At 37.4% G+C, this 13,966-nt stretch overlaps 1 protein-coding gene across 1 annotated transcript in view; it reads right to left on the minus strand.

Moving 5' to 3' along the window:
- The window catches only part of LOC149773239 (transient receptor potential cation channel subfamily M member-like 2), an 83,621-nt gene that overhangs the window by 33,962 nt on the left and 35,693 nt on the right, over positions 1 to 13,966 (minus strand). Inside the window, exon 4 of the mRNA XM_089946574.1 lies at positions 3,309 to 3,457. Coding sequence (XP_089802700.1) covers positions 3,309 to 3,416 — 108 coding nt within the window. The 5' untranslated portion in view covers positions 3,417 to 3,457. The remainder of the gene's footprint in view (positions 1 to 3,308; positions 3,458 to 13,966) is intronic.

The raw sequence follows: 13,966 nt of genomic DNA on the forward strand, positions 1-13,966 counted from the left end.
GTAAGGGCTATGTGAAACAAACGTTTTTTTATAATCTAAATGGCACACATATCTGGGAAGGAGTAATTCCGTTTAATTTTATTTGCGCTTCATTTGTATTGCAAATAAACATCTGAATGCATTTGCAATCCTTCCACATTTACTTGAGTCATACCAAAGACTTACAAAAATGGTATTAACACCTGCCTCGTTTGGCGCTCAGCATTAAAAGGTGAGTGTTAGGACTGGTCGGCCTGGTGTCAAGATAATGTGACTGGGTGGGACATGATGCTACATGTCTGCGGTATGATGCCCAAGTGTTAGACATCACTATAAACTGCCACACTGCAGACATCTTAGCGATATGACTGAAACATTGTTAAACCTACGTTAAAAATCCTAATCACACACACACACACATACTCCTGTATGTATGTAAAATAACACATCATTGCTTCCGTATCTTGTCTTTCCAAACGTGCATTTTATCTTGAAAAAGCAAATGCGTAAATTGCAAACATAAAAACAACGAGTTAACAATCAATGAGAATATAACAATAACTGCATTAAGTATAAATATACTGAGGATTTCCACCCGCTTCTGCATACGCAAGATTTGGCGGTGAGTATCAAATCCTTAAGAGTTCCCTGACGGTGGATTTATAGTGCAAAGTAACTCTGTACCGTCACGAGATAGACGAATCCTGTCAGGAAGCTGTCTACGTTGACAAAACGACTTCCATGATAAACATAATAAAGTATTATGTTACATGTAAGAACTTCCTGTCGCTGAATATTATGCTTTAATTGTTCAGCCCAGATAAAAAAAAAATAAGTCATCATTTAATTCGTCAGCGCACGTAAAGTATAATCTATATATTTTCAAGTGATAGTTGTAGCTATCTGAATATCGGCTTCTTACTTTTTGGGATAAGAAATTGTCAAGAACTATTGTAAGCATAAACGAAAAGATAAATTTACAGTGAAGTTCAATTTTGTCATAACACTATCTTTTGAATAATACCTTTACTTTAATGTATTTAGCACTGTAGTAAACATAAACGTAGCTCATAAAAAAACAAACCAACCCTGATTCTATAATAATTTCATATAATTACATCTTACGTTTCCATTGTGGCAGCAATAAGCACACGGAATATAAAATTGCTTCTAAAAACATTGAACTGAATGATTTCCACGAACATAAAATATTATGAACTTGAGTTACATTTTCTGTATTTATGAACTTAATATATAGTAAAGATAAAGACTGAAAATTTTCATGGACTTTCCATATTAAAGCTGCGATTAAAACTATCGCACATTGTCACGTGTCTTCTACGGTGTTATTTCTAGCACCGAAGAAGATGGATAGTTAAAATTTAAAAAGCTGCAAGCCACCAGTAAGCAATGCCCACGGCCTAGGCGTATACAACAGTTAAGGTGAAAGGAATAACAACTAAACAAAATATATTAAATATATTCAACAATTTCATCGGCAAATTTTTCAATCGCAATTTCTTAAAAAAAGATACAACGACATATTCACAGTAGCCAATTTACTATTTCATCATATGAAATTAAAGTATTAAGTGAGAGTGTTTTCCTTGAGTGTTGTCTCTGTTACTCATCTGTCCGCCGCTTGTTCTCTTCTGGTACTTCCGGTACCCTTGACTACGTGCTCTACTGGCACTTTCGGATCCGTCATTCCAATACTTCTGGTACTCTCTTCCATGTTTTCTTCCGGAACTGCGCCTCCATTCAACTGCTGACGTCACAATAGACCTCCCAAGTGCTCTTAACGTGTCTTTCTCTCTCCAATCCTAGGGTGTCACCTCTCACATCCATTCGGAAAGCTTCCTGTGTAATTAGAATGGACGTACAATCTTGTCTCATTGCTCTAATCTCAGAATTAACCACACTGTCATAGACCTTTCATCAGAATAATGTCGAATAAATTATCAGGTCAACTGACGCACTCACATCTAAATATTACATAAGCGCTTTGTTCCATAATAAATTGTCCTATAATAATAACAATAATATCAACTACTTCTAATACATGCATAAACATCCCTAATTGTTAACCTCTCGATATAGCAACTATCATCATCAAAAACAATCATGTGCATTTCCCATCCTAAGCATTATAAGACATATAAATATATAAATACATAATTATATGTGCACAAGTCCAGCTATGACTAACTCTGTATAATTCACAATCTATATATTCACATACTAATAACAAAGTACAAGTTCTAACACAATTCACTAATAAATTCAGTCATGCATTATGATTCAGCATAGTAAATTAAACAATCCAACAATCTACATAGGTTAATCTTAAATATTAATAATTCGCTTTATGCTACGTTACGATTTGTTGATAATTCAGCTATACATGGAAGATTCAATTTCTAATAAATTAAGTGTACATAATAATGTATTAATCTAATATCACCTAGCTGTAAAAGAGAGACCAATTCGGACAAAGATAAGTTACCTCAAGAAGCTGTTATCTGCAAATCCAAACTTAAAATTTCATTCGAATACCTTTCTGCCATTTTACGAGTGCACAACTCGGAGAACAGTCTAATGCCTCCCAACTCCGATGCACACCTGGCAACGTTCGCGCGTGCACTGACTGGAAAATGGACTTTGTTCGAACAAATTGTATATTGATACTCATCCCTAGATTTGAATCTCTCAGTTTTGATTGGATCAGTCTGGTCTCTTTGAAAACTGTCGTGAAGAAATTTGGCACTTACCTGTCATTCTTGGTTTCCGCTCTCCAAAAATCCAAGCTTTCTGCCAAGCCGGTCGTGATATCATTGACTGATGGCAAAACAAACAGAGAAGCCCCTAACTTGACGGCCTGATGGTAGATGTCCCTTTGAATTTAACCTCGAACGGGTCGTCGCGTAATGGTTAAACAACAGACAGGCAGTTTCTTTATCCAGAATCGGGTCTAAATTCGTAATCTAACATAATACGTATTTAAATCATCTCATTAACTAAGAATTAACTATAAGAAAGTATGCGTATACATCAAGCATGAAGCATCAGCAAATTTTCCCCAAAACGTGACACACCTATTATTTTAAAACTCATAAATCATGTTATATACAGACATCAAACGATTTTGTTTCAATCATCCATTACAATTTTTTATTTTGGAATTACGCCTAACTTAAAAATAAGCAAACTTTAAAAATAAATAATACAATATCAAAAGAAAATTATTAATAATTACTATAAGCTGATGCTTATATTATGCGAGATATCTAACTATGTCGCGTGATTTACTAACAAAGTAGAGACAATACCCGTTCACGCCTTTGTTCTGCATCTTCTTCATAATGCTGCGTACCGGCCCTACTGATTGTTCTCTGCCTCAAGGCTTGGTTAGAGTCTGCGGGGAAAACTGATGTCATGGTCAGGAGGTATAATCTCTTCCCTTTTTAAAATGGCTATCCTGGAGAAAAACACGAGTGATAGCTGTGCATTAAGATATTGAATAATTACAATAACTACAAACCAGTGGTTTTTAAAACCTGTGTTAGTTGCAAGCATCCAATTAAGAAGAAATTAAGTTTTAATCCAAAACACTATTCACAAATGTTCTTACAGTAAATAATGGTCAACATCTATAATCAAATCTGAAGAATATGGAGGTTCATGTAATATATAGTTTCTTAACAATTAATATCGAACTTTAGTATATCATTCTCAAAAGCATCTCTACAATGTATAGGAGCTCAAAAGTTTGCTTCATTTTCTATTTTTGAGCATCATTGTGCCAATGAATTCGAATTTATTATGATCCTTCAAGCCATATCTCTCTAGAAAATGTCTTCTCAATAGTTCGTTGGATATATACAATGCAGGTATTGATGAAATGTTATCTTCTATACGTTAAATATGTAAAATTAATACATTTATCCGCTCTTAATGTTCACATTTATAACCTGGTGACTTTTTTGCGGGAAACTGTAATTTTGTTGGCGGACTTTATTTGGTACTAGCAAATACCACAGTCCTAAGAGGCAGATTAAAACTAATGTGTTCATACGAAGAGCTCGGAGTGTTGTGTACTTTATATTATTGTTCCTTTATGACTCAGTGATTTTTAAAAGTGCACCATTTCAATCGGTTTGGAAAGTACCGCCAGTCTTTCGAAAAGCATGGCTTTACAGGGATCACCTTTTCTGTGAAAGTTAATGATACTAATTAGTGTGAGCGTTGGAACAAAACTATTACCACTAGTGTCTTTAGCTGGGGGGAAATGGCCTATATCCGCTGCTCAATGGCGAATCAAAAAGCATGAGGCAACGTTCCAAGTACCTGTTACTGCTCAGCTGCTCAACTTTCAGAACGAAAAGTGATAAGAGCCATTATTTATAAGCAATCTTATAACTTCAACGTGAAGACGAGAATACGTCTGCCACTGGTGCCTCTACGTCTTCGGCGTGGGCGACCTTTAAGAATCCCAACGAACGGATGTAGCACTATAAGCATAACGCCCTGCTATGTGTCTTTACTGAAGCAAGACAGAAACAGCCTAGACTCCACAGCCACTATGGCCAGATGCCTGTTCCGTACATTTTGATGCAGATTTCAAGACAATAAACATGCCAAGTTAAGGTCCTGCCGGTACTTCAAAATAAAGCCGTATGCAAACATGTAAATGACCAGACTCAATGTAACATTTTATATAACGTCGTTTGCACAGACTGGCTTTCAAAGGGGTCAGTGATATACCGTAGCAAAGATGTTCTATGGCCGATAATGGATTAGATGTAGTCGACTGCGAAGTTTCCAAGAAAGCCACAGACGGTCACATAAATGGATATGAACTATGTAACAATATTCGAAAGACCACATTGTATGGAAAAATATTCCAATTCTAAACAACGTTAAGAAGTACACGACCTTTCTCCTGGGGTACCGACATGTAATAATCATTCCATTGTTTTTGAATAACAGCCTGGAAAAGCTAGTTGCTAATATGACCAATGAGTCATTGCGTACCACCGCAAGGCACACAAAGCTTTGCACCAACGTTAATCTCCTTTCATGCAAAATCGTCTAAATGTGAATTTAAAAAAAAACTATGAGTACTTTGGAGAGATAGAGTTTGCATCGCAAGACGCTTTTTGTAAACAACGATTCGATTCTGGTATAAACAAACGACTATGATATTTGGTTGCCAGAACAAAAGAAGCTTCTTGACCTCAAGACGGGTGCATTTCTGTTAATGGCAGTGTTCAAGGTATTGGGTAATATCTAACTAAATAAATATGACCTCAGCTCGGCATATTACTGCAACACACCCGGAATAAGCTGTGATAATCTCGTAAAAAGGCAGATACCACCTTCGATCTGTGTCATAGACCTACACCAAATTATTGAGGAATGTAATTATAGTGGCATTTCAACGGTAAGCAAGTATCATGCGAAAACAAGGAACCCAGTGTATCCTAAGTTTGATAGTGCAAAGAGAACAAGATGTATAGCCTGCCTCAGTGTGAACAATCTTTATAAAAGGGCCTTGATGCAGTGTTTCCTAAAGGGTGAATTTAAGTGGGTTAATCAAGGCGCATTTTGCCCATTGCAGTGGACGCATCCAAGGCCTATATCAAGTTTCAGAAGGAATGTAACGGGACACACAATGATTATTTGCTGGCACACGAGACTATGAAAATTCCAGAAGGTTGGCTAAGAGACTATCAAATGTTGCCGGTAAGTTCACTGAAAACATGACGGTAAGTTCTAGAACTATGTGGACCACTAACGACACATCCAGTTCCACGCCTGACATGGAATGCTCGAAGATGCACCGGGGAATACCTAAGAAGTCAAATTGAAATCAGAAGAGGTAGTAAAAGGCCTCTTCAAGTCGACGAAAACCGTATTTTGGAAGACCGTGGAAAACGCAAGACAGATGATTTCGGTAGATCTCTTGACGCCTGAAGGTGAGCCAGACATATTTCGTATCTTGATCAGCGTTTCGGTCTTGGAAATTGTTTTGCTATTAACAAAGGTTAAAGAGAAAAACCGTTGCCTCGTCAATACAGAACAAACTATTCTTTACTTTAGAACCTCATGCACGATGTTTACCACAATCATACAAAAGTGATACACTGACAATCTGCTGCTCAGTTTCGAGACCTCTGTTACCTTACGAGATATGTCCGAATATATTCGCTTCTGTGACGTGAGCGAATATCCTAAAGAGCATCAACTCTATATCGCCTCAGATGTTTCAATCACTGAGTTTATCAGCTTCCGACCGAAGATTTACTTAGTACTAGTCAGAGGAGACAAATTTAGAACATAAATACATAAGATCAAAGTCATCTCAAGGCCGGTCAAGAACCGAACATGGGCATTAACTCTACCTCAAGTCCTTCCAAAAGAAGAAAATGTTCGGCAGTCTATGACCACTATACTCAGCAACCCCACAATGGAGGATTACTTATTAACGAGGCAAGCCTTACTTCTCTTGACACAAAAAAGTAATGTGCCAGACTGTATTATGACGCAGGCATATTGGCTCTATCATGCCAAACAGTAACAACATGCCTGAGCAGAGGAGTATTTCAGTGAATTCTTTTGCATGGCCATTGGAGAAAACTCACCGTAAGTGGCAGGTGGGTACATTCAGACACAATCTTAAGTTCTTTGTGAACTAAACGTCTACTCAGAAGCCACTATCAGAAAACTAGAATGTAGATCAGGCCTAGTATGTCAAACTGTTGACCTAGGTGAACACTTTGAACGTCTGCACAGGATCTGTGACAATGTGTTGCCCACCCTCCAGTTCTCCAGACGCACTAAGGAACCAAATCGGAGTCTTTGATGTCAGCGGTTCATGTTTTTTTCTAGTCCAACTTGTCGTGTCTTAATCACTGAGGACGTAGCACGAATGCTATCAATGCGTGTTTTTCTGTGAACTGCGTTATTCCACTGTTTAGGGTCGCCATAACGGCAGGTGCCTGAGTAATCCACTCAATACCATCAGTTTGACAAAAAGCATCTCATGGGCGTACGGGTGACTAAACATCCGAACAGCTAGACTACGATTGGACCACTTCACAATGTTCAGGCTAGAATCGCGCAACAATAAACGCACACATTGCTCAAACAAGATTGTAGGCTAGACACCCACAATCTTCCAGCCTGGTTCAAACTTCAGCAGCTGGATCCACTTTAGAAGCACCTGCTTGTAGAGACTCCTTGGTGTTCAAAGACTTAGTCTACTTGTATCTTCTGACAATTGCGGCCTGAGAATTGTACTGTGTTGTGGAACGTAAATTATGCACGTGACATGATACTCAAGTCACGTCGTGGCAATATCTTGTAAACGTTTGGCGGCTTTTCTGCCAGTTTCTTAACTACTGTCACATCCTTCCAGTCACACTTTAACTTTCATGCAAAGGTTTAAAACCTGGCGAATAAGGCCTTTGGTGACTTTTGGACCCTAATTGTCGTACATTCGTTTGTCAGGTATACATCAGTATTTCGCATCTCGCTCATGTTGCATTTGTGAGAGTACGCTAGGTACTGTTAATATAATTTATTAGGGCCACACCTAGACTGGGTCGGCCATCGGCGTCTAGTCGAATGACAAGCGCGCAGTAGATGTGACGCACTTGATGCTTCCTGCCTGGATACTTGCTCTCTGGCAGTCTAAGCAGTTTTTCAAGGCTTCGGTGATGTCGACGCCTAGCTTGCACTCGCTTGCTGTGTCCTAATATTGGTTGATGTTGCACAAGTTCTATGGATTTTTCAACATTATCAGTCGTTTTTGCATGCAGCGTAGACAATATGCACATGTGCTTAAAGACGTGAAGACTCTTTAGTCATATGAACAGCACTAACTTTATAGCATCAAAAAAGCAAAATAGGCATGTCACCAGTGAACCCTGCCTTCTGAAAACTTCCTACACTTGCTGAGGAAATATACAGTTACTGCAGAATCCCATGACGCGCTAGATGCAACTAAAAAGGCTCAGCGTGGTTGGGCACAGAGCGGAGGATCGGGAGTGTCATGACACCTTGTGGCAGCTAACAACTCTACCATTTTCAGTCTAGGAATATATCAGGTAGTGTTCATGTTTGCATGTATGAATGAATCTAAAAATACATAGATAAATAATTTCACCGAATATAAAGAAGACATACAGGACGTTGTTCAACAATATGTACGGTCCCTTGTGTTAGATATTTTTTTTCACTACCATTCTATCAACCCACCCACCATAGTCCAAAGACTGAACTTAGTATCTAAAGTAGTTCGATAGAAGATGATTCCATCCTCATGCTTATTATAAAACCTGGCAAAACGAAAATTGTCTGAAGATTAACATGAACTGGTATTTAAAGAGCACTAGTTTTCTGATTTCGTTCGATTGTTATCGGGGCTATCTGAGTGGTGGGGGTCCCCTCCACTTAAACTATTAATGTCTGCCACCTTTGCGTTAACGGGGTAAACTATGAATGGCACATATCAGACAAGACAGGAATAATTACAATCATTGTATACTCCAGTATGTGATAATAAACTCGCACTCAAGGGACAGATATTCTAACCTAAAGATAGGGCTTTTGCTGTGATTCGAAATGATGTTTAAAACCATGTTTGTATTCGAAATGGCAGAAATGGCTAAGCATGTGTATAACATTGCACGTGAAATGTGTACTGCAGATAGTTTGTTGACCAATACAAACATGAAACGGACTAAATCTAAATTCAACTCCTATCAATATTATAATTCGAGACAGATATAAAATAATGATTTAGCCCCATATTTAACTTTGTGCATTGATTTATCATTCATAAATAATATAACGAATATGAATCTAAAATAAATAACTTTTACAACAGGTTTTTTTCCTCGGCTCTAAATAGGACTATAGACGATGTAAATGAACTAGATCGATCAGTGAAAAAGTTCTGTTTGCACGACACTTAACTTCAACCTATGTCTTTTATGGTACGTGAATGTGTTCCAATCAATGTTTAGTATCTTGATTATGTTAACGAATGCTTCTGCCTAATTATACCATGTAACTGTTCGATAGGAAGGTGGACATTGTGGAGGTCCTGCTACATTGTATGTATTATGCTTGTAGTTCAAGGGCAAAGTGATTCGCAAGTAAAGGTAAAGGTCAGGTGTGAGGTCGGATAAAACCTTCTGCATTGTTGTTCAGCCTTGAAATCTCAATCGATACTGATCATGAATGCGATAATCCCTAGCCGTAATGCGAGAATCATGGAGTGGTCTAATTCTGGGGTTGTTCAACGCTGGAATAAGGAAGACAGATTCGTTTCTTTACATGTCAGATCACCTTAGTGGGGATGAGCATAGTACCAGGGTAATAGTGAGGACGGGTTTATTTTTTTATTTTTTTTATTTTATAGTAAACTGGGAAATAACGAATTATTTCCACACTTCTGGGACATGGAAACATGCTAATAAAAGTATATTACTTTAAAGTATTAAGTGTTGAATTAAATTATTTGAGGTTGTTTGAAACATTTACATTTCTACGAGTTCCTAGAGTTTCAGATGTACCCGTCACCCGGGAAGATAACCACAGCAGCCTCAGTAAACAACTTTGCTCAACTTTGTAATGAGCATGAGAATGGAACTAATGACACATGTCTGATGTAAATTTCAGCAATGTAGACCGATGTAAATTTCAACAATGTGGACTTCTCATACAAGCTTATTTTAAAGTCAAGGTATGTGGGCATAATGAAAGTCGCCATACTGAGATTCTCTCTGATTAGTCGATCACGATTGCTTGGTATAGAAAGTAAGGTTTGATTCGCAAGAGGGCAGTTATCCAAACATATTTTAACTCAATATATATCCCCAGGGTCAATATGGAACGAAATGGATCCGTAAACCTTAGATAGCAAACATATGGCCCTCATGATGTTCATGAAATAGGTCCGCGACCCTTGAACAACAAAAGTATGGCCGCAATGTTATCGGATAACATTGGTTCGATTGGACTGGGTCGATCGAGGTTTCATACCATTTAAGACTAATTCGTTTTGAATTGACTAGCTGCAGCTAGTTCAGGAACGAAGGTAACATTTACACAATGTTAAATCCAGTAGAAATAGCAAATTATTATTTAAGAAAAATAACTCTGATCGTAACTTGAGATTCATGATGTAACCATTACACTTATACACTTACTCTTTGTGTAAACGCTTGTACCTTTATAAAGAAAAGAACCGCTCCGGTGGCCTAGTGGTTAGAGCGTCCGCCTCGGATGCGGGAGGTCGTGGGTTCGATCCCCGGCCGAGTCATACCAGAGACTTAAAAAATGGTACTAACAGCTGCCTCGCTTGGCGTTCAGCATTAAGAGGTTAGTGTTAGGACTGGTCGACCTGGTGTCAGGATAATGTGACTGGGTGGGACATCATGCTACATGTCTGCGGCGTGATGCCCCAGTGCAAGACATCACTATAATCTGCCACACTGCAGACATCGTAGCGATATGACTGAAAAATTGTTAAAACTACGTTAAAAATCAAAATCACATCACATCACATTACATCACATAAAGACAAGAAAACACGCTTACACAATCTCAAAATCAATACGTCATTTTTCTTAGATTTATGAGTCATTCTTTCAAAGGAATTGTTATCTCTCAATAAGGAATAATTGCATTGTTTTTATCATGGTTATAGATTATTTCTAAGGTGACTATTGTAAAACTATGGAGAATAGTCGTCCATTCCTACACATAATCAAGTGCCTGTGTAGCGTGGAGAGGATATATAGAACACATTTCCGTTACGAAGGGGTGTTAACGGTCAAGTGGGAGAAATGTCCGCTTTTCTGTATCTCGTGTACATAAATGATGGATTGAATGACTAGTCGCGGGTTAATCAGATGAACATACCTGGCATGCTTTTAGCAGACGACACTACTTTACTAAGTTCTACGCTTAATGGATTACATATACTCGTGAAAACAGCTTAGCAGTATGCACATAACAGGAAATTGAAACAGAATCCAAGCAAGAGTACTTGGATGATATTTAGAAGAAGAAAAGCAAAGTATACTCATCAAACGGAATTACTATGGGATTACAGGATATTCCTAGAACAAAACAAGTAAAATATGCAGGAGTTACTTGTTCGCAGTCAATGAAAATTAATAATCGTGTAGACTATTCTTGCGATAAAGCTGAACGTGTAATAAACTCCCTATACCCATAAAGATTAAATGCAAATATAATTAATCCTGTAATTTCTGTGAACGCCTGGTAAAGAGTTACATTAGGGGCCGCTTTGCATGACTCAGAACTCTGGTTCAAGATGACATAACAAGATATTGAAACATTGGAGTAAATACAACGACATTGCGCCCGAAGTGTACAAGGTTTCTTTTAAAGATCACCTATTTTATCTGCTACACTGTCTACAGCATGCACGGGGACGCTTTTAACGGAAGCTCGCTTTGATAAGCAAAAACGTGTATTTCAGGGTCGCATGTGTAGAACATCGGCAAACGTAACTGCTAAAAGTTTTTTCCTCAGGGCTATTGGCAAATTAGATATGTGACCCCAACAAAGCTACAATTCTTGATATATGATATAAATAATGTACCCTAAATTTATGATTTATAGTCTGACGATACATAACCGTTTGTTTGTACCCCGCTACTAATTTCGTAAAGAAGAAGTATAACTAAGATCAGAAATGCAGAGAACTTACTCTGTTCATTCATTGATTTATCATTTCCAATCCGACTGCAACTATTGTAGGCCGAACAGTGTTATCCTCTGCGCGTTTCATGCTTAACGGAAGTTCCGATACTAACATGACGCTAGTCGGTATATTACATACACTATGGGCAAGTCTATTTTGGTCTCACTGGATTGTTTCGTATTTTGACACCTCGCTAATTTTTAAGGTACAAGGCATGAACCTAATTATCACAAACATAGCATTTATAAATTCACACAGAAGCTAAATATGTAATGTGGTTGAGATATGCTTTGAGTTAGGCTTGGAAATGGGTTGGCTTCTTGGTGACAGCCTGTCACAGTTCGACGAGCATCAGAGATCAAATGCGTAACTTGGGCTGCAAATGAGCAGCGAACTTGGCTTACGTATTTACATGTGTCAGCTGTAACAGAGGTAAATATCTAAAAATCTAGATTGTTGAGGGGTGATGAAAAGTATGCTAATTTGTTATAGTACTAATGAACTTGATTCATGCATAAGGCACATACTAATTCTTTTAGCTGCCTTATCACAGGAAAATATTCAAAATAGCTCTTTCCTCTCAAAAATGAATGTTAAAAAGGCGTTGGTGGCAGCGTTGGTTCAGTATAAAAGCCACCAGTTGCATTAGGAATTAACCTGATTACCGCAGTAAAAAATCTCATATGTATGCTTTCTACAAAAATCATTAGTTTGTTTTTATTTGTATCTTCAGTGGAAAACTATTCATATTTTTCTGCAATTGGTCATTGTCGGATGAAAATTCACCAAATAAACTGGCCAGTAAGACCTTGCCTCAAAATAGTGACGTCACTACACCTATTCGGTTACTCCCGGATACTTCCGTCAATTACGGTATGGTTGAGAGTTATATCCCTTTGCACACTGTAAAATCGACGTGAAACCTATTTGTAGTTCTGATTGTTTTCCTTTGCTGCATTTCACATAAAACACGTTCAGTTCTGTGTTTTAGGATGTGTTGTGTAAATATATCAATTTTCCAACTTAATGTAAGAATCAGGAGCTCCTACATTATATAGACGCTGAAATGAAAACATAAAAAATCGGTTCCACAGTTCAACGGGTACTTGTGGACCGATACAGTGTCTGCATAAACAGATTCTACGTGATAGGTAATAGAGCCATCTTCCACCGTTGTTTCAGGTACGTTTTCAAACACCAGTTTCTTATTTTAATCGTTAACACTTGCATATGACTTCTTTTTGATTTGTAAAAAATATTTTTATGAGTTTTGTGATAAATTATGCACCTATTTCTTACCCTTATTTATTTTGCAACAAAAAATACACACTCACACACATATATATAATTTGAGTTTCTTGGCTTTGTCAGTTCATTTTATAATTTACTTTTTACAAAATTGGGTATAGATTTGTTTAAAATATGAAAAATTGCATCTTTAGAATGCCTAACACTCCATGCAAGCTATACAGCTTTGCGATTGCTCATTATGTGATACAGTCCAAACAAACAATTTAAGGTAGCATTGGTCCTATAATACCTTTGCATAGGAGTAGCCAATACAATTGTAATGTTAAATAAATCACATATTTAACCAATGAAGACAACCTGTATAATCAGTATAGTAATCATCTGTGATTATTAAGGGCTGGATCTTTCCAAAATAAAATCATAGATGGCTTAAAAGGGTATGGTGTTTTATCGCTATCAGAAAGATCAGCTAAGACTGGAAACATGGCTATGCCTGAATTGTCATGAAGAAGAGAAACCACAGCGAGATACACAAGCTATAGTAATTGATGACATTCTCATTAAATAAGAACATATTCAGATCTTGTAATATTATATGCAGAATTAGCATCATTTGTATTTTTGTTCATTGTTCATATAGAGCAGTTAAATCATAATTAGGAATAATCATCTTTTCAGGATGAATGTATTTAATAACAATCCTGCTTTAATGTATTATTTTCCTCAAACCAGGACATAGACTACATGCAAAAAACCCACAGTAATGAGAGAAGATGGATCTGATGATATGATAATATGCTTGTGACTCAAACAAAAGGGACACTGGTTCAACTTAATACATCATGGCTCCCCACTGATGTGGAAAAAGATGCTTCAGAACAGTCATTGCCCATTAATGATGATCTATTCAATGGAACACTATTTGCAAATTTAGAAATTTTATCAATGCATATTATGTAACTTTTGTAGCAAGCACAGTAAAGAGGAACA

This window comes from Sinohyriopsis cumingii, unplaced genomic scaffold (genome assembly GCF_028554795.1).
Source record: "Sinohyriopsis cumingii isolate HCF-2022 unplaced genomic scaffold, ASM2855479v2 utg000792l, whole genome shotgun sequence".
NCBI classification, from domain to species: Eukaryota; Metazoa; Mollusca; class Bivalvia; order Unionida; family Unionidae; genus Sinohyriopsis; species Sinohyriopsis cumingii.